A 27,559-nucleotide genomic window follows, 5' to 3' on the forward strand; every position below is an offset into this window, starting at 1 on the left:
TCAGGCGACGTACTGCTGATTCATCTCACCAAAGTTCACTGTTTGATTATCGCCTCGATAGCCAATCACAGTCTCGTACGAAGGCGGAGCTGTCAATTCATTAGAATTGAAGTGAAGACAGGGATATGTCACATTCAGATATGCAGATGGTACGAATATTACAGACTGCGTCTGCGCCGGTTGTCCAGCCAATACTTGAGCACTTGTTGTCGCCGTTGTTGTAGTGGTCAACTGTCTGCGTCATACCCGAATTATGACGATTAAAACGATAACAAATACCAATAGAGCCGATATTACAGAAACTGTAACTCCAACAATTATTGGACTCTCTATACGACATTAATATTAAAGAAATATATACTTTTTACTCTTCAAAACCCAGGAATATATCAATCTTACCTGATTTATTATCTTTTCTAGGCGGTGATGTTGTATACCACCATCACCAGTCACGTGGGTAAGCTGTTGTTGTATGCCACCACCAGTCATGTGGGTAAGTTGTTGTTGTATGAGTCCACCACCAGTCATGTGTTGATGGGGAAGCTGTTCTATTCCACAACCACCAGTCAGTGGTTGGTACTAGGGTTTCTAACACACATACGGTAAAAACTTAATCTATTAAATATGACTCTTCCTTATCTAAACTAAAATAGGAAGACCGTGTGTGTGTGTGTGTGTGTGTGTGTGTGTGTGTGTGTGTGTGTGTGTGTGTGTGTGTGTGTGTGTGTGTGTGTGTGTGTGTGTGTGTGTGTGTGTGTGTGTGTGTGTGTGTGTGTGTGTGTAAGAATTGACGGCGAATATACATATAATCGTTCACACAAACTCATATAACTACAATTATCGTTAAAAGAGGTCGATAGTACATGACTTCCTATTCTACTAATAAATTATTAACAATATACTATCAACAGTTAGTAAGCTAAACGTGACGTCATCAGTCCATTGTCTATTAATAACTCTTTCCTACGCTTCTGCTACAAATTATAAATACTGATCTTAAAAATTGAATTCTTACACAAAACAAGCTATAGACAAAAGACAGCAATATCCACTGCTATTGTAATTGTCTTACCGCACATCACACTCGCAGATCCAGAATGACTACAGTTGCGTACGCCCCAGCGTGAGAAAGGGCAGTCATCTAATCGTGAATAAGACCCAAAATGGCAATTAATATTGCTTATCCATATTCTTCCATTGCCTTGCCCGTAATCTGAGAGAGTAGTGGCGCGTGAGTAACCGAGTTGCTTATACGTATTAGCGCCATGTCGAAATGTTGCAAATGAAACCGTACTCAGAAAAGACGCGGCAGACTTGAGCCCGACATACGGCAAAACAATTCCGTTTCCCTTCGTCACACATTGACTAAACAAAACACTCAAAAATATATAAAAATTTAAAATTTAAAAAAAATTGTTTTCGACGTTTAAATTCTCACATTGTCGCGTTTGCATGGACCATTGCCAGTGTTTTCAAATTACAGCATTCAGCCAACTGACACAAAATCAGTTTTAGATATTGAAAATATAGTCGTTTGTCGTTCCTCACATAGTAGCCTGGCAGCCAGGCTCTTCCGCGCAGTCACTGAGAAAACGCACGTGAATCAGGCAAGGAGGAGGAGCTTTTGCCGGAATTGCTAAAAAAACTCCTCCTTCTGGCGTGATTCACGTGCGTTTAGCTCAGTGATTGGTCGGAAGGCTACTCACACAGTACACTTGTCTAGTGGAGCGAATATATCAAAGGGTAACTTTGTCAAATTACACTCAACCAAGTACCTAAAAATACAAAAATATTAAATAATATATAAACAATAGTGAAATTTTCAATTTCAAGTATCTAAATGATCATGCTTCATTGTAGTTAATCGGTTTCTCATAAGATTTCTGATGTAAAGAAGGAGTTTATTTATAGAGAGCTTACTGACAAAGAACAAAAATCAATGATTTGTGTACAGTTCGGCAAGAACGATTAGACCAGAGAAAAAGTAACGTTCTCTAGTGGTAAACGATTCTCGACAAAAGGCCTGCAAAATGTTGTAATTGAAAATATCAATATTAAGTTAGGAAAATTGTTTATAAGAGTGCATTTTGTTGAGTGCAAAGTGTTTATAAGAGTGCAAGCTTCTTGATGAAAGAAATTAAAGATAAAAATAGATTACTATACAGTGTAAAATTTAAATTATAAAATACAGTTTCTTAAATAAATTCAATGATTGACGTAAAGTAGAAGATAAATTGCTCCGCAATTGAGTTTCTGTATGTTATAGAGTATATTATACAATATATCGTTCAGTATATGTACATATAACACATCTGCCAAAAGGACGGAAGCAAAAGGAGTCTAAGTCGCGATATCGCAATGATTAGATAAATAGTCAATAATCAAGGGGCCAATCTGTCGCTAATCATTCTTGAGTTATAGTGCTACAAACGAACAGATACACACACAGACACACACACACACACACACACACAGACACACACACACACACACACACACACACACACACACACACACACACACACACACACACATATATATATATATATATATATATATATATATATATACATGATGATGATGATGGTATGTCCACTGATTTCAGTGATGACTCTTTAATGTTTCTTGTGTCGCATGTGAGACATGAGTCCTGCTTTTGAGCGACACATACATACATACATACATAAATACACAATATCCATAAAGTATATTATTCCATATATTATTCCATATATATTCCATAAAATATTCCATATATAGGATTAAGTTGATGACGATGGCCCTGTTCCAGTTGACCAAAAGGAGTTGTTTGGGAATTCTATCATTAGGCATTCGAGACATGTGACCAGCCCAGCCAAATTGGCATTTCATAACAAAAGATTCAATGCCACTGAGGTTACAACGAGATAACACTTCTGTGCTGGGTATATAGTCAGTCCACTGGATTCCACATATGCGGCGAAGACATCGCAGATGAAAACTCTCCAAACTTTTGAGGTTACGACGAAGAAGGGTCCATGACTCGCATCCGTACAATAAAACTGATAAGACTACTGCTTTGTAAACTGCAACCTTCGTGGTCAGTTTGATTTCATGCCTTTGCCAGAGTCTGTTGTACAATTTAGCAAAAGTAGCACTGGCCTTTGATATCCTATGAGAGACATTTGCATCAACAGTTGCATTATTCAAAAGGAAACTACCCAAATACTTGAAATTGCTGACATAAGACAATGGGTGATCACCAATCATAACTGGAGGAGGGTTATAGTTTGAGCCTGGACGTGGTTGAAAAAGCACTTCTGTTTTTTTCAAGCTGATACTCAAGCCAGAACGTTTAGTTGATCTGTCTAAACAGTTGACAATGTGTTGAATGTCTTCATATCATGCAGGGCCGTAGGAGCCGGTGCGGCTGGTGCGGCCATGGCCGCACCACTTTTTGTAGCCTCGCCTAGCCAGACCCTTCTCTGCGCGAGCGAAAGAGAGAGAAGAGGAAAAACAAACACATATAAGGAGGCATTCAATTTGAAACCAGACTGACAGACATTCACACACACGTACACGCACACACACACACACACACACACACACACACACACACACACACACAGGTAGACATACAGAGGGCCTGGGTACGAGGCTACCCTCTTCTTGGCCTCAGATAACGCGCGTTATTGACAATGGCGAAAGCTCCTCATCCGGCTTCTTTCTTTCTCCGCCAATGTCCTGTTATTGGAAAGAAAAACGATACAAGATCAACGCCTTCTTTAAGTGAGTCACCTCACCAGCCTACTGCCATTCAGTTTCACCTTCGAAGCACAATGAGCCAAATCAGGCTTAATAATTGTATGGTACTGCACGTTCACAAGGACCTTACTGATGATTTAGATTTAGCAGAGATTGGGAATAGGTTCGTAGCAGGGTCTGAGCACAGGGAATCACTATTTGAAAAGTTTACTAAATAATCATTATTAATTGGAGCATTGGTCTCTTGCTTTAACGCGCACTAAATCAAAAGCCACGCCCTTTAGCGTGCGTTAGGCCGTACCACTTTTTATTTGCTTCCTACGGGCCTGATATGTGTGACCAACTAATGCGCAATCGTCAGCAAACACAAGAGTTCTCTCAGTAGACTGAAACCTTTGTTTTGGCTTGTAAGCGCCTGAGATTGAATACACCTCCCGTAGTTCTAAACTCAACTCGAACACCCTCTCGGATGTTCTTGAAGGCATCATTTAAAACCACGGAAAACAAAATGCTAAAAAGAGTAGGTGCTAGAACGCAGCCCTGTTTCACTCCGTTGTTTACTGCAAACATTTCTGACTTTGACCCATCCTCGACAACACAAGCCATCGTACCAGTATGAAAGGCTTTGATTAGATTCACAATCTTAACCGGGCAGCCAAGCCTCAAAAGAACTTTCCATAAGGCAGTTCTATCAACCGAGTCAAACGCTTTGACCAAGTCAATAAAGACCATAAATAGATCCATGTGCTGTTCACGACACTTTTCTTGAAGCTGCTTGGCTGAAAAATCATGTCGGACGTACCACGACCAGAACGAAAACCACATTGGCTTTCAGGAAGGATACTCTCTGAAAAGTTTGAGACAAGACGATCAAGAAGAACTCTGGCCATAATTTTGCCAGCAACAGACAACAAAGAGATTCCACGGTGATTGTTGCAGTCAGATTGACTACCTTTTTTCTTGTATAGATGGATTATGTTGGCATCTATACAGATAACACCGATCAATCATAACTACACTAGATCAATTTCAGTTTAGTGACAGTTTCTGCATTCATTCACATTATATATTTTCTAGCACACGTGATTAGTTATGTTGGCGTATTGTTAACGACATGCAGTTACAAGTTTAAATAGCATTGCGAGCGTTGTCATATTCTAATTAATTAAGGCAGTACATATCTATATGTAACAACAGCATTACAAGTCACAAACTAATGAAACTGATGGTTCCAATCGCAAAGTCCTCTCTTCTTTTCTCTTTTTGCTAACAATCAAAACTTGAGACTGAGTCTCCTAGCTGTTCCAAGACATTACACCGAAGCATCATATTGTAAAACTAGAGTTAATGGTGGAATTACCGCAGTTCCATGGAACATAAGCTCTTCCCTAGAGACGATGGAGTGAAACCAAATGAAACTCAAAAGTTAAAACTCTAAATGACAATTCACGACCTTTCCAGCGACGAATGTAGGAAAAACAGGAGTTGGTATCTATGAAAGACACTCTTGTGGAATGTAGAATAGAATTGGTTTTGACGACACTCCGCCACAATCAAATTGGTGACTACGAGCCTGTTCCGTCCTGCGGAGGCAAAACTGTTGCTGTTATTAATGACTGTCACTAACGTTTAACTATAGCAGTTGAAAGCCCTGTAAGGGACCCAGGAGCATGCGCTGATCCAGGATTTTTAGAAGGAGGTGGCTAGCTAGTGGTCGTAAGTGAGACATATTGGAGTGTGACAAAATTGTACTAGATAGCTACTAGCGAATTGAGTGAAGACAGTCTAACTCAAGTCCACCAGCGACTGTAGCCCATATCCGGGATATTGCCAAGGTCGGCTGACGGTGACGTTAGCATCTGATCATGACGTATGACTCAAAGAAATTCAAGCAGCCAACACTTTTTGAGTTAGCGTTCGATGGAGGCTACGGAGCACAAGAATCAGGGATGCGGAATGAACAAAGGCAACTGTCGCAAGAATATGTACAACCTTCGACGGCGAACCTCAGCAAAATTCAACTACAGGAGCAGGAGGGTTTGCAAAGCAGTCTCCTTCAGATTGCAATTAGACATACAGACATGGGCATAATTATGGAGCCACCCTGAGCATATAACTTAGATTTAAAAATTATTGGACTTTCTCGGACGCTGCAATTACATGCATCTACGGCAACAGCTGCACTTTTTTAGTAAATCAAAACAAGTCATAATGGTGAGGTAATGGCTCTGATTGTGCCATCCACGTGTCTGAGATTGGAGGTGATCATGTGTGACCTACATGATTGCTTCTTGCTGTCAGTTCAATCATTTTGAAAGTTAGTAATAAAAATCGTTTTACAAAAGATTCTAAACAATAAGATGACTTTGTTTATGTCAGAGGAGACTATACGTTTTTAGTTTACCGGCATATTGTGAGTCTGTTCTTGTGATATCACAACATGAACGGTTTGGACATAGTAAGATGGTGGCGGTGGTTAGTCTGGTCATTCTCTAATCGTTTGTTGCTTCGGGTTGTCAAAGCGTCCAATCAGAACCATATAAATACGCAAACAGCATGATTTGTTGTAGAATCAGTGGGTCAGCAGGTATATTCATAAATCTGCACTAGTTGATTTTCATGCTTCAGCTGATATGAGGGTGGCTCCATAATTATGCACATGTCTGTACAAGAGAGCTAACTGCCGATGACAAGTACCGTTTGCTAACTACCATGCAAGACGACATCCAAGATGATGAGTTGGACACAAGGTCATTTTCTGCTGGAGATCCTGAGGGTAAAAAGCGAAAGGTCTATCAATTTGGCAAATATGTAGTTTCAGAAGTAAAGTTTGCATATAAACCTCTATCTATTGTATTATTATTTTGAAAAAGTTTTAATTATTGATATTAATATTTACTTATTACAATTATTTACTTTCAACTCTGGCAGTGGAGCATCAAAGTACAGCAAGACCTTCACTAATGTCTGCTGTAGTGCTGGAAACCCGCTAGCTGCTACTAATTGCAGAGAATGAAGAGAGTCTTTGTAAAACCATATTTGAAGGGCTTCATTGCTTTGACTATATTCACAAATGCAATAGGTGAAGCGATCACTGAACCGAGTCTACTGTTTAGCTAAAGGCTAGCAGTCAAATTCTCTGCTGATTGTCTAGAACTTTATTTACATATATAGAGACACTGCATGAATGCAACACCATTGGTGGAGTGTCAATATTTGACGTTTGACATTGGACATTTGCAGAAATAGATACGTATATCATCGGGTGCGACGTCTTTGCTGCAATGTCAAATCTTTGACTTTTTGACATTTGTAGATATATACTTAGATGAGCTACAACATCTTCGGTGGAGAGTCAGATATTCGATATTTCCTATATCTGTGTACTTGGTGGCAACGCGTTTCCTAGAGTGTCAAATATTTGACATTTGACGGTTGAAGAACTAGACAACACACTCGGTGGAGTGTCAACTAATATTGACAGAATATTTGTATTCGATATTTGACATTGCCATTTGACATTCCACCAAAGGTGTGTCACCTGTACGTACAGTAGCTCCAACGATTTTTATCAGATAATATCCTGCAGCTTAAGTTGCGGTTTGATGACGGAATGTATTATTGTAAGAAAACTGAGCTTCTTGCATGATGTTGGTCAGGGTATACATATTATGTCGTTCAGATATCTAGACTGCGAGCTCCTGTTTATCTAGACGTTAGCTATCTTAGTAGGAACTTCGGCACAGCTACATGTTCGTTCTTTTCGGCATAATTGATCGTGTTGGAACCGCTATGTGGTGATCTATGTAGATCTACTGCGGTGTGAGGTTATTGGTAATCGAACACGTACGATCTTCAACGACAGACTACTGTTTACCAAAGTAAGTTCTTTACTACTTTATCTCTAGGTGAATGTGCAGGAACTGTGCAAGAGGTTTTCCTCATCTGAGAGTAAGAGACTGTGTGGATTGTCTACTGGATTGAGTTGGCAGTAAGAGTAGAAAGCTTCGTGACCCAGTGCCTCACCATATTTGTCATATTTCAATGGAAATGATGTAAACTATCTAATGACATAATTTCATTTAGTTCCATTTGATGTACTCTCTAGCTACTAGTGGTAAGTCTTGCAGTCAATAATATTTTATAGCACTCTGATCATGAGTGTTTTTTCTAATGTACACCCGTCATAAATAACTTCTTTATGCACGTATCCGATACCAATTCTAGTAGAAGGGTACTTTCTCGATTTTAGCTAGCCATGGGCCGAGATGCACTACATGTACACGTAGCAGTGCAGCAGTGTTTAATAGTAGCGGCAGTGACTCTTTAGAGCTGCGAGTTTGGGAACAAGTTGAAACGACTCTCTGTTTGCGTCCTACTTTTACGGAAGTGGCTAACGAGATTACAGTTGCGACAAGTGTGTTCTTTACCTCCTATAACTTAAGTAGAGGATCAGGAAGTGGTCACTCAGTGGGTGAGTTAAATTTCAGGCTTGAAAGAAATAGAATGCTCTAGTTCTATGATTTCCATTAACATTCGATAACTCCCTAGATCACTGTGCTTGACCAAAACTGTTCACTTAGTTATGACAGTGGATGTCTAGTGACGTAATTATTAGATAATTGCCTAATACAATAATTATTATGATAGCCTGATAATGTGTAGTATTCGCCACTTAGCCTTCTTCATATGCATATATCGTATACTGCTCTTTCCTGTTTACAAGAAAGCTGGAAACCCGTGTACACGGAAATCCAAGCTCTGACGGTTTCGAACGGTATAGTGTTCAGCTTTTCTGTGATCTAGGGTAAGCGTGTTATAGCAGATTTACGATGTATAAAGTGAACTCGAACAGAGAGTATGCGTGGATAATGGGTTGGCGCGGCATTGATATCGGTCTGTATGTTTAATCTGCTGGACGTTTAGTCCAGCCAGGCACCGAAAGAGGAATTCAAAATGAACGAATTCGTTATTCCAAACAAAGCACGCAGAAGTTATAGCTAGATCAGTGAAAAACTGGTGTACTGCCATGACGTCTGCGTATGACTGGAAGTGGAAAGCCCAGAAGGCGTGGACTTCCAGATTCAACACAGATTAATCATCTAAGGCAACCGCTAGTGATCTTTACTAATGATCTTAGGTTGTTATTGTAATTTTCTAAAGGTGAGATCTATGGCATAGTCTATGTTAGAATGTGGACTTGACACAATTTATGTTTTTACAATTAGCAATAAAGATTTATAGAGACCTCTCGGTGCCTCAATTTTTATATCTAGACCTTGACATGATGAAGTAACATGAATACTAATCTTGCAAGTGAGGGTATATGTCATTCAGGATTCATTGATTACCACAATTGGTGTCTAAACGAAAACTGAAGTTGCAACGTAGACTTCACTATACATGATGTGTGTACTGCATGGTGTCACTCTCTTTGTCTTCATATTAATTTAAATATTAAGGCTTAGATAATAGTACAATCGCACCACTGACAATAATTAAATAGATAATCCCTAGCCCTGAATATAAACATTAACAATAGGTTTACCTCTATAACCCTACACCTACAAAATATGGTTTGTTAAGTTACCTACGCCTATGGGTCGCAATGGTATGTTCCACCATCCTGTAGATACGCATCTGAATGCACAGTCGAAAAGTTAATGCGATTATTGGTTCGCCTTACTAAATGAGAGACAAAACAAACCAGACATTTCAGCACGAAGGTGTAATACATTCTATAATCTATACAAACCAAAAGAGCTAAATCAGCTTTCTCTACCTTTCTTGTCTATGCAACGCAGCCACTACGAACAAATCATCGCCACTGTCTCTTCCAACAAATTAGATTAAAAGAATCTTATTGACTAGACAAAAACAGACAGAACAACACTAAAGCAAAGTTCACAGTCAACCAGTGACTTGTGATGACGCAAATCTTCACTCTGAAATTCAACCGTTGTAGCTGCACGCTTGGCATGTGAGGCTACATGCATTGCGCACACTCCACGTCTCGCATCTTCCGTTCTTCTTTAGGAAAGCACATAAAACGTTCGAAAACTTGTCTTTGCACACGTCTTGCCCTAAGAATAATATTGCTAGTACAGCGTGCAAGTAACGTTGTATGGGAAATGATAGAATAGACCACACCTAAATGCACGTCAAACTAAAACCATTGTAATCGTTGTCAGAAAACCAGACAACAAACAACAAAATGCAAAGAAACAAAACAACGAAGATAAATGGGCTGCCACACAGCAAGACGCACAAACGTTCAGTGATATTTTGAGCAGACAAACAGACACGGATACAGACAATCCGTTTGAATCAACTGAAAGAGAGACAAACCAATAACCATTGACCGACAAACCGAGAAGAGGAGATTGTGTTCAAACAGGCAAAACACCACAAACAAAGACAAAACGACAAACGAGCAGACATGCCGACAAACGTTAAGAGAGAAAGGGAAACAAATAGGTACAGATATGCACGAGTACATGTACTGTACATTACATGTACTGTACATTAATTATAATTGTAATTGTCAAACCTGGAGGCTCAGGTGGATATCCACATTGGCAGTTTCCCCATTGCTTGTGTTCTATATAGTTTCCCTTAAACAGAATTGAATTATGAGCAACATTATCTTTCTTTAAAACTTTACTATTCTTACTGATCTGGTGGCACACCACAACTGATTATGATCCCTGTTGGTGCAAGACTTGTATGTCACCCCCTTGTATATGAAAGGAAAAAAGCAACGAGCACCGTTCGCTGAACCGCCACATGTTTTAGGACCAGAAACTTCAACTGGAGTAACTAGTTAAGAGCGAATAATCAAAAATATAGGTATTTTACTGTATGTAGTTAATCATTAGGACGAAATGCTCGTAAACTTGTCTGCCGTTCTTATAAATTACCTAAACATTCGTCCTTCTGCTTGTGTACAGAAGCTGTCTATTCAATCATAAGTAAACGGACTGAAATGTGATGAGAAACAGTTACCGTAGACATAGATATACAAATCCCTGTTTAGATGTAGCGTCGTCCCAGACATTGTTGATTGCATTCCAGAATGCGCTGCCATCACACTAGAGTAGTAGTGTTGGCAGCGTATCCGGGATTGCAATCAACACTGCGACTAGGGCGAACCTCATTTATGGGCTATCTAAACTCTTCTTCAAACGGGAAAGGAATGTCTGTCTATTCGATACACGTACTTTGTCTGCTATACACGGAGAAGTTAGAGAACGTAGGGAACCTTCTAACGCAGACACTTGCTCGTGATCAGTCCATCATAGAGTCTGTTGTTAGAGGCCAAGCTTCGTTTCACGGACATCCATTTTTGTTCCGGAAAGAATTAGAGGCTTGTTTACACAAGTAAGAACACGTAGACAGGCATACGTACGAATAGGCTAAAGGGAAGCCTAAGAGCAATGGTATCATCTTCTGAGTCCAACAGCAAAGAAAGCACTAAGCGGGTACGACGGGAATGCAATAATGGGGAAGTTGAATTGTTGATATGTGCAAGCTAAGGTATGCATAATGTTCTATGGGAATGATAGAATATACCACATGTAAAGGTACGTAAAAATAGACGGTTTTAATTATTTTCAGAAAACCAGACAATCAACAACGAAATGCAAGGAAACGAAACAACGAAGAAAAATCGGCTGCTACACAGCAAGACACACTAACGTTATGTAGCATCTTTAGGAGACAAACAGACACGAATAATGACAATCTGTTTGAGTCAACCACAAGAATGAGAAACCAATAGTTATGGACAGACAAATCGAGAAGAGGAGCTTGTGTACAAAAAAGGAAGAGTACCAAACGCGCAGACAGAACGACAAACAAAGCAGACAGAGCGACAAACTTACATTTAGAAAGAAAAGAGAAACAAAATAGGTATACATATATACACGAATACATGTAAATTAATTATAATTATTGTAATTGCCGAACCTGGAGGTTCAGGTGGATATTCACATCGGCAGTTTCCCCATTGCTTGTGTGCTATATATTTGCCCTTGAACAGAACAGAATTAGGAGCAACATTATCTCATTATATAATTTACTATTCTCACTGGTCTGGTGGCACACCACAACTGGTTATGATTCCTGTTGGTGCAAGACGTGTATGTCACTCCCTTGTATATGAAAGGGAAAAAGCAACGAGCACCGTCCGCTGAACCACCACATGTTTTAGGACCAGAACCTTCAACTGGAGTAACTAGTTCAGAAAGAATAATCATAAATATAGGTTTTTACAGTATGTAGTTTATTCATTTAGGACGAAATGCTGCACCACTTGTCAGCCGTTGTTATAAATTTCCTAAATATTCGTTCATCTGCATGTGTACAGAAACTGCCTATTCTATCATAAGTAAACGGACTGAAATGTGAAGAAAGAAACAAACGGTTACCGTAAATTTAGATATAGAAATCCCTCTTTATGTATAGCGTCGTTCCAGACAGTGTTGATTGCAGTCCCAGAAGAAATCCCTGTTTATGTATCGCGTAGCTCCAGAGAGTGTTGATTGCAGTCCCAGATGCGCTGCCATCACACTATAGTACAGTATTTCTCGAGCAATTATCCGGTTGGGGCAACAAATTATCCGATTGGGGCAACCGATTATCAGATCTCGCTCTGGCAAGCTGTACACTGAGCGAATGAAACTTTCACCTTGCGTCGCTGATTAGTTGTTTAGTGCTTTGGGTCACAGTTAAAACTCTCTCGGATGCAGATTGATAGCATCGTGGGAAACGCTAGGACAATTAACTACTCCACTTGTGAATGTGAGGATGCAGCTGCAGCGCGCCGCAACTGAACAGCTCTACCGTTTTTCTTTTCGCATCAATCTCATTGACTTGAGAGTAAAGACTACTGCACCACCGACACTCTCAGCTTCACGCCCTCATCTAATTCTGAGAGAAACAAATTCACAATCGCCTAGCGATCGACATGGAGAGTTTAGATCGAGCTACTTAGACTGTAGAGGTAACATTTACTCTAGTCATCAACGTGTGTTTGACTAGCGTGGTTGTTACTTCTGCTGAGTTCTATACAGTACATATATCATCTCTAATCTTACTTGCATGTGCAGATTTAGCGGTGAGTACATGTTAGCTAGAAACCGCGTTGAGGCTCAGATAAAGCGCCTGTTATTTACGTCCTTTAGTGCGTCAGGACACAAATATAGCAGAAGTCGTCGTCTTGCTGTGACAAGAGTCTGAAGCCCGGTTCACAGTAAAACGATGGCACCCCTGACCCTCGCTGCAACAACTGCAACTGCGCCCTTTCTCTTTCTGGCCATCCGCGCTGGTAGGCGATAATTATTTACCAGACAACTACTGATGGTTTTTCCTCCGCGATAAATTAATAGCGAAAACAAGAATTACTATGTTTACTGGTACAGCAGTAATAGCGACAACATCTGTCAGTATGCGCTATTATTCCTCTAAACATCGCTTCTCTAACTTCACTGGTCATAATTAGAGCTACTAGACGGATAATTGATTGCCCCAATCGGATAGTTGATTGGCTGAGTCGGATGATTGGTTTCTCCAAACGGATAATTGGTTGTCGGAAGCGAATAATTGGCTGCCCCAACCGGAAAACCGCGCGAAAAATACTGTAGTAGTGTTGGCAGCGCATCCGAGATTGCAATCCACTACTGCTTCTAGGGCAAAGATAACTTATGAGCTGTATAAACTCTTCTTCGAACGGGAAAGGAATGGCTGTCTATTCGATACACATATTTTGTTTGCTATGCACGATGACGTTAGGAGACTTAGGAAATCTTCTAATACAGACCCTTCCTCGTTATCAGTCCATCATCAAGTCTGTCGTTCGAGGCCACGCTTCGTTTATGGACCACCATTTTTTGGTTTTTGGAAAGAATTATAGGCTTGTTTACACAAGTAAGAATACTTGGAGAGGCTCAAGTACGAATAGACTAAATGTAGCCTAGAGCAATGGTATCATCTTCTCAGTCCAAGAGCAAAGAAAACACTAAGAGAGTACGACAGGAATGCAATCCTGGGGAAGTTGAATTGTTGATAAGCAGGTGCGTCGCGTAGGTGCAAAAAGTGGCGGGGCTGACTCGCTGCTGAGACCTCGGCTCCAGTCTTTGATAGTAACATTTTTGAAAATGCCCCGAAAAGTGGTGGGGCTTCCACTCTGAAAATGCCCCCCAAAAGTGGTGGGGCTTCAGCCTCATCTACCCCTATTACGAGACGCTTCTGTGATGAGTGCAACTTATGGTATACATAACGTTCTATGGTAAATGGTAGAATGTACCACACGGAAATGTATGTCAAACTAAAAGAACCGTTCTAATTGTTGTCAGAAACCAGACAACGAAAAACAAAATGCAATGAAACAAAACATCGAAGAAAAATGGGCTACCAACAGCAAGACACACAAACTTTCAGCAATATCAGACAACAGACACGGATACAGACAATCCGTTTGAATCAACTACAAGAAAGAGAAAACTATTAACCATGCACAGACAAACCGAGAAGAAGAGCTTCAGTTCAAAAAAGGAAAAGCACCACACACGCAGACAGAACGACAAACAAGCAGACAGGCCGACAAACGAACATTTAGAGAGTAAAGGAAAACAAAATAGGTACAGATATGCACGAATACATGTAAATTAATTATAATTGTAATTTTCAAACCTGGAGGCTCAGGTGGATATCCACATCGGCAATTTCCCCATTGATTGTGTGCTATATATTTGCCCTTGAACAGAAAAGAATTAGGAGCAACATTATCTCATTTTAAAATTTACTATTCTCACTGCTCTTGTGGCACACCACAACTGGTTATGACCTCTGTTGGTGCAAGACGTGTATGTCACTCCCTTGTATATGAAAGGGAAAAAGCAACGAGCACCGTTCGCTGAACCACCACATGTTTTAGGACCAGAACCTTCAACTGGAGTAACTAGTTCAGAAAGAATAATCGTAAATATAGGTTTTATAGAATGTAGTTTATTCATTTAGGACTAAATGCTCCTCCACTTGTCAGCCGTTCTTATCAATTATCTAAACATTCGTCCTTCTGCATGTGTACCGAAACTGTCTATTCAATCATAAGTAAACGGACTGAAATGTGAAAAAAGGAACAAACAGTTACCGTAAACATAGATATAGAAATCCCTCTTTATGTATAGCGTTGCTCCAGGCAGTGTTGATTGCAGTCCCAGAAGAAATCCCTTTTTATGTATTGCATAGCTCCAGACAGTGTTGATTGCAGTCCCAGATGCGCTGCCATCACACTATGGTACAGTATTTCTCGAGCAATTATCCGGTTGGGGCAACCAATGATCCGGTTGGGACAAACAATTATCCGATTGGGGCAACCAATTATCAGATCTCGCTCTGGCAAGCTGTACACTGAGCGAATGAAACTTTCACCTTGCGTCGCTGATTAGTTGTTTAGTGCTTTGGGTCACAGTTAAAACTCTCTCGGATGCAGATTGATAGCATCGTGGGAAACGCTAGGACAATTAACTACTCCACTTGTGAATGTGAGGATGCAGCTGCAGCGCGCCGCAACTGAACAGCTCTACCGTTTTTCTTTTCGCATCAATCTCATTGACTTGAGAGTAAAGACTACTGCACCACCGACACTCTCAGCCTCACGCCCTCATCTAATTCTGAGAGAAACAAATTCACAATCGCCTAGCGATCGACATGGAGAGTTTAGATCGAGGTACTTAGACTGTAGAGGTAACATTTACTCTAGTCATCAACGTGTGTTTGACTAGCGCGGTTGTTACCTCTGCTGAGTTCTATACAGTACATATATCATCTCTAATCTTGCTTGCATGTGCAGATTTAGCGGTGAGTACATGTTAGCTAGAAAGCGCGTTGATGCTCAGATAAAGCGCCTGTTATTTAAGTCCTTTAGTGCGTCAGGACACAAATATGGCAGAAGTCGTCGTCTTGCTGTGACAAGAGTCTGAAGCCCGGTTCACAGTAAAGCGATGGCACCCCTGACCCTCGCTGCAACAACTGCAACTGCACCCTTTCTCTTTGTGGTCATCCGCGCTGGTAAGCGATAATTAATTACCAGACAATTACTGATGGTTTTTCCTCCGCGATAAATTAATAGCGTTGTATGGTAAATGATAGACTGTACCACACGGAAATGTACGTCAAACTAAAAGAACCGTTCTAATTGTTGTCAGAAACCAGACAACGAAAAACAAAATGCAATGAAACAAAACATCGAAGAAAAATGGGCTACCAACAGCAAGACACACAAACTTTCAGCAATATCAGACAACAGACACGGATACAGACAATCCGTTTGAATCAACTACAAGAAAGAGAAAACTATTAACCATGCACAGACAAACCGAGAAGAGGAGCTTTAGTTCAAAAAAGGAAAAGCACCACACACGCAGACAGAACGACAAACAAGCAGACAGGCCGACAAACGAACATTTAGAGAGTATAGGAAAACAAAATAGGTACAGATATGCACGAATACATGTAAATTAATTATAATTGTAATTTTCAAACCTGGAGGCTCAGGTGGATATTCACATCGGCAATTTCCCCATTGCTTGTGTGCTATATACTTTCCCTTGAACAGAAAAGAATTAGGAGCAACATTATCTCATTTTAAAATTTACTATTCTCACTGCTCTGGTGGCACACCACAACTGGTTATGATCCCTGTTGGTGCAAGACGTGTATGTCACTCCCTTGTATATGAAAGGGAAAAAGCAACGAGCACCGTTCGCTGAACCACCACATGTTTTAGGACCAGAACCTTCAACTGGAGTAACTAGTTCAGAAAGAATAATCATAAATATAGGTTTTACAGAATGTAGTTTATTCATTTAGAACTAAATGCTCCACCACTTGTCGGCCGTTCTTGCCAATTACCTAAACATTCGTCCTTCTGCATGTGTACAGAAACTGTCTATTCTATCATAAGTAAACGGACTGAAATGTAAAAAAGGGAACAATTAACGTAGACATAGATGAAGAAATCTCTGTTTATGTATAGCGTCGCCCCAGACACGTGTTACTTGCAGTCCCAAATGTGCTGCCATAACATTATAGTAATAATGCTGGCAGCGCATTCGGGATTGCAATCCACTACTGCGTCTAGGTTGAGCTTAATTTAAGAGCTATCTAGACTCTTCTTTAAACGGGAAAGGAATGTCTGTCTATTCAATACAAATAGTTTGTCTACCATGCACGAAGATGCTAGGAGACGTAAGAAACCTTCTAACTCAGACCCTTTGCTCGTGACCAGTCCATCATCAAGTCTGTCGTGACCACTTGTCTGTCTGTAACGCGCCGATCGACACGACTACGGTCTCGGATCGCGGCGAAACGCGTTGGGACAGTCGAGATCGCGAGTCTGAGACGAACGGTCGCGAGTCTGAGACGAACGGTCGCGTCGGGTTTCGCCTCGACTGCCTCCGACCGCCCGAAACGAGACTTTGGCGGCCTGAAATAGGATGCTCGGATGTGTCTTCGCGGGTACGACGTTATTCTCTACAAATACATCATGACGTTCTAGGCGGGAACAGTCTGAGATGTGGATGCCTGAAAATGCGTAGTCTGATTCGAACGGTCGCGTCGGATTGCTTTGAGGGCTGAAATTAACCTAAAATTAGATTGCTACGCGAATGTGTCTTCGCAGAAATGCCGAGTATGCGGATGTGACGAGTTTGAGATACACGGGAGATTGAGATGAGCGGGAGTTTGTTTATTCAATTGACCAAGTATGCGGATATGACGTGAACAGGTCTGCGTTTCATCTGCATTGATCGTCTGGATGCGCCATCGTCTGCATCGTCTGGATGCGCTGGCTGTAGTCGGAATAAGCCGGCTGCTGGTCACGATCTGTGACGGTAGCGTCTGCAGAGGCATGTAATGTGGGAAGAGAAAATGCAAGATGTTCCGACTGCAATCTAAGATACGTAGAGTATAGACTATAGTATGCGTGTGTCTACATATTGTCTGCATGGACAGTAACTGGACAGGCGATAATCAAGAAGTGTTAACGAATCCACATGCAACAGCGACTAGACAGCTTGTCCAGTTAGCTGACGCTGTTAGCTTAATTAACTGCTAGTTTAAGTAACTAATTACGTTGACGGGAACCACATTTTGTCTGCATAGACAGTAACTGGAGCGGCGCCAACCAAGAAATGTTAACGAATCCACATGCTACAGTGGCTAGCCGGCCTGTCCAGTCAGCTGACGCTGTTAGGTTAATTAACGGCCAGTTTAATTAAATAATTACGTTGACAGGAAAAGGACCTAATAACTGTGATCACTAGCTTACTTTCATGTAATTAACCGTGTATGCGGGTGTGACGTGGGCTCGCCTCCACGCCACCTTCTAATTCCCACAGTGCAAGATGAGCAGGCTCACCGGGCTGCTTTTGCGTGAGCGCGTGCGTCTGTGTGTCAAGGAAGGTGCGTCTTCTTTGCAAAGGTGACGTATTACAATAGATGCCACCGCCCAGATTGCTCTTGGTTCCGAGTAGAAGGCAGCAACACCCAAATTTGGTTTCAAAGTGACGACCACATGCAATCCTGTAACAACGCTGACGAGTAACAATCGACACTAAATGGGTCCATAGCGTCTTCGCCCACTTCAACAAATTTTAGGCAACCGAGCAGTTTGGTCAGCAGACTAATTGTACCGTCATTTTGTTCAAGGGTAAATTTTCACAAACAAGCAACAGCTTTGTAGAAACTTATGTTGGCGACAGTTGTCTTTGACATGAAGTCACTTGGGTGACGGATATACATCCAATTAGTTCACCGGATTGAGGTCAACACTGGCGTAAGTAAGCGGTGACTCACGTGACCTGGTAGTACTAGACTGTAGTTTCATAGGCGGTAGATCTAGAGTTAGACTAGCTTTTCCAGCTGTCTCTAGCTGTAGTTCTATGTACTACTGTTCGCGTTTACTTTCTACACGGAAATGGCTTTAATAAGATTGCGGCTGCAGAAGGTGTGTCCTACATCCTCTATATAGCAGCTACGTACGGTATCAGGAAGTGCCTTCTCAGTGTTTGAGATTTATTGACGTCTGCTTTTGTAAAAACAGCATATATACTCTAGGAATCCTATATCACTGTGCCTGACATACACTAGCTGCTCACGTATGAAATTGCATACAGGATTTACAGTAACGTAATTTATTAGATAAATTCAACGACAGAACACCAAGAGATTCATGCTGACGGCGACGTCTTACTACACCACGTTGCTACGACAGCAGCATTAATCTGTCTACCTGTTCCTAACTTTCTAGTTCTATAAGCTAAAGGAAACTGCCTGCTCCATTAGTATAGACATATCTTAATAAATTACAGTGATAACATACCTGTAGATGCCAAAGTGATGTTGACAACACAGCAAGCCAAGAGTAACAACATGTAACTCCTCATCTTCACTCAAGCGTCTTCTCTGCAAGACGAATACAGATATTAGTGTATGCAGCGACGAGCTAAGTAAACCGTTTTGTGGTAACCTAACCTGATTTCCAGCTGATAGGGTAGCTGATGAAGTTCAAAACAGAGAGCTTACTCAAGCGGAAATTTCAAGATCCTGTTAACAAAACCCAATGTCTTTGCACGCAACAAATAGATCATATTGTCTTTGTAACTGTGTCTTTGTGGAATTACCTCGGCTGGTATGCAATGACGACGGAGAAAGAAAAGTAGCCAGCTGCACTTCCAACGGAATGAACTGAAGGGATTTCGCTAAACGACTGAGCTCTGAGTGAGATTGGGACTTTTCTTGTGTAGGTTGCTTTGGATGGCTTGTGGGCGTTGCGTTTACCACTCTCCTCCAATCACATTTTTATTGCTTTCTGTTTGCATCGACATGGAAGTCTCCTGGAGCATATTTATGATGATCGTTTCCAGAAACGTAATATGCAAAGGTCGCAGGTGCACTACATTATTCTTATTTCCACCCTTTACCACAAGCGAAGTACTCACTTAAATTATTGCGGTATACTTGGCTGTTTTCTTAATGATCTCCAACCTCACACACAATCTGCTGTTTATGGGTATTCCACTTCGAACGCAAATTGCACAAGTATGTTTCCATGTTTGCACAGGATCATTTTGTTAATTGTATAGTTGTCATAACGTGTTCATATCTGTCCGCTGCGCATACTGCTTGTATCCAATTTAGATGATTTTTAGATATGTACAGTTATCGCAGTGACAAATTTACCAAGGTAGACTGCATGCAGTTTGAACACTGTCTCGAACGAAAACTTGAAACGACAGAGCAGATGAGGCCACTGGCAGGTGGTATTCAGTAGCTGCATTCCTGTTGATTGAGATCAGCTGCTATTTCTATTGCGAAATCAACACAGATTCGTGATTGCAGCAAATGACATGCATCATTCGAACTTGACTTCCAGATGCAATTGTCTATACTATTTGTTTGGTATCAATAGATTTGTAACATTGGGCGTACTACTTTTCTCCACCAAAGCCATTTTTGTTCTGTCGTGAGAAATTCTTATTGTTTCTAAAACTCTTTACGAGGTTGTTTACTATTACACAAAGAAATATTCCTAACTTAGGCAGCTGAATGCTAGCTATTGAATAGAGACTAATGTCTTAATCTAAAGACGTATTCTATGCCAATAAATTAAGCATCTTTAGAAGTCTGCTATGCCACAAACGTAAAGTGAAAATTGATAGAATTCTAGCGTTGGCCTCACGGCAGCGATTTTGTTATCATTTGAAATTGCAAGTTGTCGAAGTTGTTGTATTTTGTGTGAGGGCGTCTTCGTGTACGTGTGAGGATACGTTTCCTGCATTTCAAACAACTTGATATTAATTCGAACTTACTAGACGACTATGAGTTAGGTGAAATGGTTCTACTAGCGAATACATTAAATCAGGCAATATGTCTAGCAGCATGCACACTTGGCGTCCTACTGCTAGTATTCTCCGTTGGATCCGACATCCGAGAATTATTTGTGGTCAAATTTTGTTGTCTTTGTGTGTGTATGTGTTGAATATTTATCATCACTGTCCAGGTCCATTCCTTATACGTAGCCTGACTCATCTCTACAAATTCCTAAAAACCCTGTTAATACTGTACTACCATAAATCAGTTACCAGTTACTCATATTACATCTGCAGGGTACATCGATTACGAGAGAAGAAGCCAATTTGCCATTTGCAATGATTGTTTAGTGGCGTCAGTAAATAACCACCAGGTGTCTCGATCGGTATTAACATCCTAGGGCAAGGTCAACGCAAGTTCCAATTGCATTAATTAACTAGATATAGTTTGTAAACAAACTCGATGATTGCTGAGAGTGCAATCAGTACTTGCATAACATCGCTCATGGAACTGAGTGCATTGTTGCATACCGTACACTAGGGTTGACGGTCCAGCCTGAGTAAAACCAGCGAGAAAAATAAAAATGACACACTGTTGCATTCTCCAATCACTCTGCTTTAACCAAAAAGAAAATGGCCGCCTATTTGTTCTTCATTTCTCTCATCACGATGGCTTTGCTCGTAAGTTTGAATTTTGTCGTGTCTAAACGGCCTTAAAATCCCCGCTACTATTCTAGAATCGAGTTCAATGCCAACAGTCTGATGCGACATCCTGTAAAATGTTTAGTCAATTATTCAACGAGGTAGGAAGAAATCTAGCCGTTCTTTGTATTTTTCTCTTGCTTTTAAGAAATAACTTTGTTTCTATTGCTTCTTCAGATGAGCAAAATTCCTCAACAAGTACAGGTGATTTACTGTACAAAATTTCTTACAGCTAATGAGTAGCTGACACAGTTGTGCATTACTACGTCGTCTACAACCGCGTACCTTTGTTTATGCATGTAGCATGGATCCCAAGCTTTGTGTCAGCCCTCGTCTTCTTCCCTCTTGAGTTCGTTTCGTTCGCGATAGGTTTCGGTTGCATGGCCTCTTCATCAACCGCAAAAAATTGGACACGTGCAGTACTGATTGGGTAGAGTGCGCACGTAACCTACATTCCGCTTACCTATTATTCGCAACTGTAGCCACATTATAGAAGCAGAAATTACAATACATACACAGTTTGAAAGCCTGTTACTCGCGTTCTCGAATGATACAATTCTCATAGCTAATGATGATTGTTTCCATACGTTCAAGTCGACTTCCTGTCTACGGTATACTAATTGAGTCGCCGCTGCATGTCTTCATCATCGAGAAGACCTGCTTCCTTGTGCGTCGCATCGTCGTTTGGAGATCTAATAAACATATAGAATATTCCACATTTAAGCCAATATCGTTACTAAGGATGGGCTTTATAGAAAATACGATATCTCGAGATTGCTACAATGTAGACAGCTGACTGTAGGCTCATTCAAAAGGAAATGTATTAGCGATTCTTATGGACTATAGATTCCTAAGCGAAAGCAAGACGTCATTTTAGGGAGACGGCAAACGGCCAACCTTGTGACACATGAATTTGACGTTTCATATCCAGCCTTCTGGGCTTCGTTAGCCAGTCAAAATATTTGAGCCGTAAGACACACCCTTTGGGCGTGTCCTTCATCCGGGGAAAATTATAGTGACGCATGCGGCTTCGTCACAATTTTTACCGAGACGTGCATGTTCGAACAGAGGCTGGGTGAAGCCTCTAGGATAAAGAACGTTTGCGTTAGTAAGCAATCAGGGGTTCAAGAAAAGTGGTTGGAGAATGCAGCAGTGTGTTATTTTTATGTCTCTCGCTGGCATTTCTCAGGCTGGACCGTCATCCCTAGTCTACGGTATGTAACATAGCACTCAGTTCTATGAGCGGATGTTACGCAAGTACTGATTGCACTCTCAGCAGTCATCGAGTTACTTTACAAACTATCTCTAATTAATTAATGCAATTGGAACTTGCGTTTACCTGGCTTTGGGATGTTACTAACGATCGAGACACCTGGTGATTATTTACTGGCGCCACAAGACAATCATTGCAAATGGCAAATTGGCTCTTCTCTCGTCATCGATGTATTCCTGACGATGTAATATGAGTAACTGTTAAATGATTTATCGTAGTAAAGTAATAACAGGGTTTTTAGAAATTTGCAGAGATGAGTCAGACTACGTATATGTAATAGACATGGACAGTGATGATAAATAATCAACACACACACACACACACACACACACACACACACACACACACACACACACACACACACACACACACAACAAAAGGTGACCTCAAATTATTTTCAGATGTTGGATCCAAAAGAGAATACTAGCAGTAGGACGCCAAGTGTGCATGCTGCCAGACACATTGTCTGATTGAATGCATTTGCTATTAGAACCATTTTACCTAACTCATAGTCGTCTAGTGAGTTCGAATTAACATCAAGTTGTTTGAAATGCAGAAAACGTATCCTCACACGTACACGGAGACGCCTTCACACAAAATACAACAATTTCGACAACTTACAATTTCAAATGATACCTAAATCGCTGTCGTGTGTCCAACACTAGAATTCTATCAATTATCACTATACGTTTTTGGCATAGCAGTCATCTAAAGATGCTTAATAATTTGCAGATAATATTTCTTTAGATTAAGACATTAGTCTCTATTCAATAGCAAGCATTCAGCTGCCTAAGTTGGGAATATTTCATTGTGGAATTTCAAACTAGAGTAAACAACCGCGTAAAGAGATTTAGAAACAATAAGAATTTCTCACAACAGAACGAAAGTGACTTTGGTGGAAAAAAGTAGTACGCTCAATGTTAAAAAATCTATTGATACGAAACAAATAGTATACGCAATTGCATCTGGAAGTTAAGTCGTTTGCGGGAGATTACCTTTGGCGGGAATCGCGGATCTGTGTTAATGTCACAACGGATACAGCAGCGGATCTGAATCAACAGGAATGCAGCTGCTGAATACCAACTGCTAGTGGCCTCCTCTGCGCTGTCGTTCCAAGTTTCCGCACGAAACAATGTTCAAACTGCATGCAGTCTCCCTCGGTAAATTTGTCACTGCGCTGACTATACATATCTAAAGATCATCTAAAATTGGATTCAAGCAGTTCGCGCAGCAGACACATATGAACACGTTACGACCACAACACGATTGACAAGATCATCCTGTGCAAACATATAACCGTACCTGTGCTATTTTCGTTCGAAGTAGGATACCAATAAACAGAAGCTTGTGTGTGAGGTTGGAGATCATTAAGTAAACAGACAAGTATACTGCAATAAGTTAATTAATTAAGTACTTCTGCATGTGATAAAGGGTGGAAATAAGAATAATGTAGTGCACCTGCGACCTTTGCATATTGCGTTTCTGGAAACGATTGTCATAAATATAATCCAAGAGACTTCCAAGTCGATGCAAACAGAAAGCAATAAAAATGTGATTAGAGGAGGGTGGTAAACGCAACGCCCACAAGCCATCCAAAGCAACCTACACAAGAAAAGTACCGATCTCACTCAGATCTCAGTCGTTTAGCGACATCCCTTCAGTTCATTCCGTTGGAAGTGCAGCTGGCTACTTTTCTCGCTCCGCCGACATTGCATCACAGCCGAGGTAATTCCACAAAGACACAGCTAGAAAGACACTATTAGTTGCGTGCAAAGACATTGGGTTTTTTGTTAACAGGATTGAAATTTTCGCTTGAGCAATCTCTCTGTTTTGAAATACATCATCTACCCTATCAGCTGGAAATAAGGTTAGGTTACGACAAAAGAGCTTACATAGCTCGTCGCTGCGTACATCAATATCAGTATTCGTCTTGCAGAGAAGACGTTTGAGTGAAGATGAGAAGTTACACATTGTTACTCATGGTTTGCTGTGTTGTCAACATCACTTTGGCATCTATAGGTATGTTATCTTTAGTAGCACTGTAATTAATTAAGATCTATCTGTACTAATGGAGCAGGCAGTTTCCTTTAGCTTATAGACCTAGAAAGTTAGGAGCAGCTAGAGAGATCAATTTTGCTGTCGTAGCAAAGTGATGCAGTAAGACGTCGCCGTAAGCATGAACCTCTTGGTGTTGTGTTGTTGATTTTATGAAATAAATTACGTTACTTTAAATCCTGTATGCACTTTCATACGTGAACAGCTAGTGTAGATCGGGCACAGTGGCATAGGATTCGTAGAGTGTATATGCTGTTCTTATAAAATAGACATAAAAAATTCTCAAACGCCGAGAGCGCACTTCCTGATCCTTTACTTTGCTACTAGGATGTAGGACTCATCTAACCGCAATCTCTATTAAGCCATTTCCGTGTAGAAAGTGAACGCGAGCAGTAGAACTTAGAACCACAACTAGAGGCAGCTGGAAGCACAAAGGCTAGTATAACACTAGATCTACTATCTTTGTAACGACAGACTTGCACTACCAGTTCACATGAGTCACCGCCTACTTACGCCAGTGTTGACCTTTATCCGGTGAACTAATTGGACGTATATCCGTCACCCAAGTGACTTCATATCGAAGACGACTGTTGTCAACGTAAGTTTCCACAAAGCTGTTTTTTGGCAAAATTAACCCTTGAACGAAATGACGGTACAAGTAGTCTGAAGGCGACCCAGGAGGCTGCTCGACTGCCTAAAATTTGTTGGAGTGGGCGAAGACGGTCTGGACCCCATGTAGTGTCGATTGCTACTCGTCACCGATGTTCCAGGATTTCAGCTGTTGGTCAACTTTGAAACCAAATTTTGGTGTTGCTGCCTTCTACTGGTAACCCAGAGCATACATACATACATACCTACATACATACATACATAGATACATACATACACACACACACACACACACACACACACACACACACACACACACACACACACACACACACACACACACACACACATATATATATATATATATATATATATATATATATATATATATACTAGTACTACCCGTCCATTCTGTTGTGGCAATCTTTTATTGTACGCCACTTCTACAAAGAAGACGCACTGCTAAAAATGAAGTGCTCTATCTACACCTTCGAGTGTTATTCTAGCCCTTGTTTGTGCTTTACACCTTGGTGTAAAGTTATACACCTACTCACTGTTATAACTAAAGTGCTCTAGTGACTGACACCTTTCAGTGCTATTACTGAGGATGTAAAATTTTGCACCGATATCGGGGCAAATTTTACGCCAGGAGGTGTAGCGATAACACATTACCTGGCTCAATTGCAGGATATCCCGTATACTTACGTGAGAGTGACTGAGCGTGGATTGCCGGCGACATTATGGAAAAGACCGTGATGCAGAGGTACAGTATTTACAGTAATAATTGTCATGTGTATAGCGCTCAACTTCCCAACTTGCAGACTAGGAGTTTGTTGCAAAAACGGATTGCGCCTCATTGCGAGCTACGCTAGCCGTCCGTTTTCGTCTACAGTGTTACCTTCTTTCTTTGCGAGATCTACACACTGCATTCGTGCGTGATGTCTGCACTACACGTGCTGAAAGGAGATTCCTCATGGGTACACCGCGTAACATTCACGACCGCCATTTTAAGTCAGGTGATTCTGTCACGTGCTCGTAAAAGTAGATACCTCATCAAATATAGCATGCGGTCCCCAAAAAGGACGCGGGCGGGGAATGGGAAACAATGAATCATGTTGGAGTGGCCTAGTATGATTGATTTAGTAGACTAAGTATAAATAGTTGATTATCAATTTTAAATTAGAATTACATTTATTTAATTAATTAATCTAAGAATTTATATAGATTAATTAATTATATTTAAAGCAATTCTTGTACTACTAGAACGGCAAGTACTATGTTACTCCAGTTTCTGATGAGTGAATCACTTGTCGAGACTAGATTGGGTGCATCACCTGATAAAAAGTGTTCTAATGTATTGTTATGATTAGTTAATTAATTATCTTATTTTGATGCTGCTTTTAGTGGCGAGTGGTTCACTTACCCTGACTAAGTTGAGTGCTTCATCTAACTGAAAACAGAGTCATAGTGTATGGTTAGCAATATACAGTAACTATGACATATTAATAAATTAATAAATTAACTACAGTCTACAAAGGAAAATAGTAACAAATGTTGTAATAAGAGCCTCTGCCGTTCTAGTGGTAATATGGTTGCAATTTTACTGTAGTTCTATAGACAACGGACAAGTAACGGAACAGCCATAACACTCTGGAGCTTCCTCGCGCGTGCGCTCTTTGCGTAGTCACAAACCAAATATTAAAAGGTGCTGAAAGAGAGATACAAGAGGCCCATTATCTTCCTGCTAGAATCTTAAGGTCCCGCTCGCTACAAAACCAAAGAAATGGGTGTTCAAATGATTGCCCGTATCTGCCACGAAGCGTTACTTCGTGTTTTCGATTGGAAGTCAATACAATTTTAGTTAATAACCATGCCAAGTGCTTCTAACGCACACAAACTAAAGCTAGACATGAAGCAATCCAATAAGAGTCAAATTTTGAGGCCCCGTGGTTGTAGGAGACACAGTCGTGATAAATTTGGAGTCACAGTTTTGTTTTATAAATAAATCACAACTTGTTACCATATCTTTTAAAATCCTTACCTTGAACAGTTCGAAGATGTCGCTCTTTCTTGCTAACTAGCAATGAGTTACTCTGACGTCACCACCGAGTTCAAAAACGCCCACGCAGACAATTTCAATGCTTTTTCTTGTACAAATACACTTCTCTACCTTCCTGTTCACTCCCACTTGTTCTAGTTGGATAATGATGATTGTGGACGTACGCGTATACATAGCATCTATAGTAGACGTCTTGGTACATAACGGATCAGACCTTGCTTCTTGTAGCAGGTATACAACATT

General features: G+C 40.7%; 1 protein-coding gene and 1 long non-coding RNA gene across 2 annotated transcripts; both read right to left on the reverse strand.

The window, feature by feature from the left end:
• Nucleotides 1-9,536: 9,536 nt before the first annotated feature.
• On the reverse strand, nt 9,537-10,528 carry LOC134187514 (uncharacterized). Its single transcript, XR_009971124.1, has 3 exons — nt 10,418-10,528; nt 10,295-10,358; nt 9,537-9,827 (listed from the first exon to the last, which is right to left on the reverse strand). It is a non-coding gene; the product is annotated as an uncharacterized LOC134187514 (long non-coding RNA).
• Nucleotides 10,529-11,373: 845 nt separating this feature from the next.
• On the reverse strand, nt 11,374-16,681 carry LOC134187601 (matrix metalloproteinase-9-like). Its single transcript, XM_062655752.1, has 8 exons — nt 16,660-16,681; nt 16,413-16,558; nt 16,291-16,354; nt 14,559-14,704; nt 14,437-14,500; nt 11,835-11,980; nt 11,713-11,776; nt 11,374-11,420 (listed from the first exon to the last, which is right to left on the reverse strand). The coding sequence occupies exons 1-8, from the start codon at nt 16,679-16,681 to the stop codon at nt 11,374-11,376; spliced, it is 699 nt and encodes a 232-aa protein (XP_062511736.1).
• Between the last annotated feature and the right edge of the window lie 10,878 nt (nt 16,682-27,559).

The sequence above is a fragment of the Corticium candelabrum genome, chromosome 12, assembly GCF_963422355.1.
Source record: "Corticium candelabrum chromosome 12, ooCorCand1.1, whole genome shotgun sequence".
NCBI lineage: Eukaryota > Metazoa > Porifera > Homoscleromorpha > Homosclerophorida > Plakinidae > Corticium > Corticium candelabrum.

Excerpts from the sequence above, each read along its gene's own strand:
- LOC134187601 (XM_062655752.1), bottom strand. The coding sequence starts at position 16,681 with ATGCAGAAGGACGAATGTTTAG. Across the intron at positions 16,355-16,412 it reads TGTGGTGTGCCACCAGAGCA|GGAAAGTATATAGCACACAA; the intron begins GTGAGAATAGTA and ends TTTCTGTTCAAG. Across the intron at positions 11,981-14,436 it reads ATATCCACCTGAGCCTCCAG|TTACTCCAGTTGAAGGTTCT; the intron begins GTTTGAAAATTA and ends TTTCTGAACTAG.